This window comes from Vanacampus margaritifer, chromosome 2, assembly GCF_051991255.1.
Source record: "Vanacampus margaritifer isolate UIUO_Vmar chromosome 2, RoL_Vmar_1.0, whole genome shotgun sequence".
NCBI classification, from domain to species: Eukaryota; Metazoa; Chordata; class Actinopteri; order Syngnathiformes; family Syngnathidae; genus Vanacampus; species Vanacampus margaritifer.
Genome location: NC_135433.1, coordinates 13,523,178 through 13,524,548, shown reverse-complemented (window position 1 = coordinate 13,524,548; position 1,371 = coordinate 13,523,178). Strand labels below are relative to the sequence as shown.

The window sequence follows — 1,371 nt, the reverse complement described above, 5'->3', positions numbered from 1 at the left end:
AACACAAAAGAACCTTCTGAGTGTAGTGTATGTGTGAGAGATTTGTCAAAAAGTACAACAAAAATTATATTATTGCAAAACATGTTCACATTTGTGTATTATGCTGCTTAAATCATTTCACTTGTTCAAATGATTAGTGTCATCATGATCTTTTCAACATACTCACAATTCACGATTATGGCATGTTTTACATATGAAACTGGAGGACAATACAGGTGACTAAAGCACTTCAGGTGCTTCGCACCTTTGGTCCGCTTTTTATTCTTCATAAAGGTCTCGGACTGTATCTCCCGTTCACATCTTCTATTCTCTCAGAGGATCCTGCGCACGCAATATTCATGTCCCATTGTCCCCCTTTCAGGGCTTCAGAATGCTTTATAAACCTCGCTTGGGTCACTCACATAGTCAAAGCTATTGCAGAGCAGACAGGTAAACAGAAACCTAATTGCTGCACAACACAAAAAGTTTGCCCTAGTAGCTCTGCTTTTATTTCCTTGGGGTACTACAGTATGTGGAAAGTGATGCTTCTGGCTCTTTGTCTGCTGGCAAATGAAGTTCAGCCTATGGACAACCCAATTTATGGTGTCAAGCTCTGTGGTCGTGAGTTCATTCGAGCTGTCATCTTCACTTGTGGCGGCTCACGATGGAGGCGATCCCTCAGAACTTCAGGTGAGACACTAACCTTGTCTATATGTAAAGGAATTGTTGGAGTTTTACATCTGTTTTGTATGTATGAGATTACTTCTTATTTTTAATTTTAGTGACATGACAATTGTAGAATTTCTGAAACTCAAGTTTTACTCATTTTACTGCAGCAGAAGACCTATTCAGCTCCCAACAAGAGTCCTCGGAGGAATTGATTCACGAGAATATACTCCAGAGAAACAGAGATCTGGATTTCATATCAAGTGAAAACAAAGACAGAATCTTCAGCCGGCCCACTCGTTCTTTCATCACCGAAGAGATTCTTGAAGCTCTGAGGAAGGCGGATCGCAAAGGCCGGGAAGTGGTGTTGGGTCTTTCCAATGCATGCTGCAAGTGGGGCTGCAGCAAAAGTGAGATCAGTTCCCTTTGCTGAGAACTGAAGACAACAATTGCATACACAGGCATACTAACTGTATGTTATTGTATATTAAAATTAAACACACAAGTGAATGTATGCACTCAGTTTTGGTTATCAACCTTTGGTCACTTTATAACAATGTAAAAGCATTAAAACGGCTATTTTTGTTTGTCAGATGGATGCATGATATGTGTCAGAATTATGTATGTCATGTTACATGTTTGTTTCACGTGGCATTCAATGCTTTGGTTAGCACATTTTCTCACTATTGTGTTCCAAAACAAGTAATAAATACCTTGTTTGTGTTA

General features: G+C 39.5%; 1 protein-coding gene across 1 annotated transcript; it reads left to right on the top strand.

Annotated features, from left to right (window-relative positions):
* The first annotated feature begins 422 nt into the window (after nucleotides 1–422).
* Nucleotides 423–1,371, top strand: rln3a (relaxin 3a). Its single transcript, XM_077558593.1, has 2 exons — nucleotides 423–669; nucleotides 816–1,371. The coding sequence occupies exons 1-2, from the start codon at nucleotides 510–512 to the stop codon at nucleotides 1,076–1,078; spliced, it is 423 nt and encodes a 140-aa protein (XP_077414719.1). The 5' UTR covers nucleotides 423–509; the 3' UTR covers nucleotides 1,079–1,371.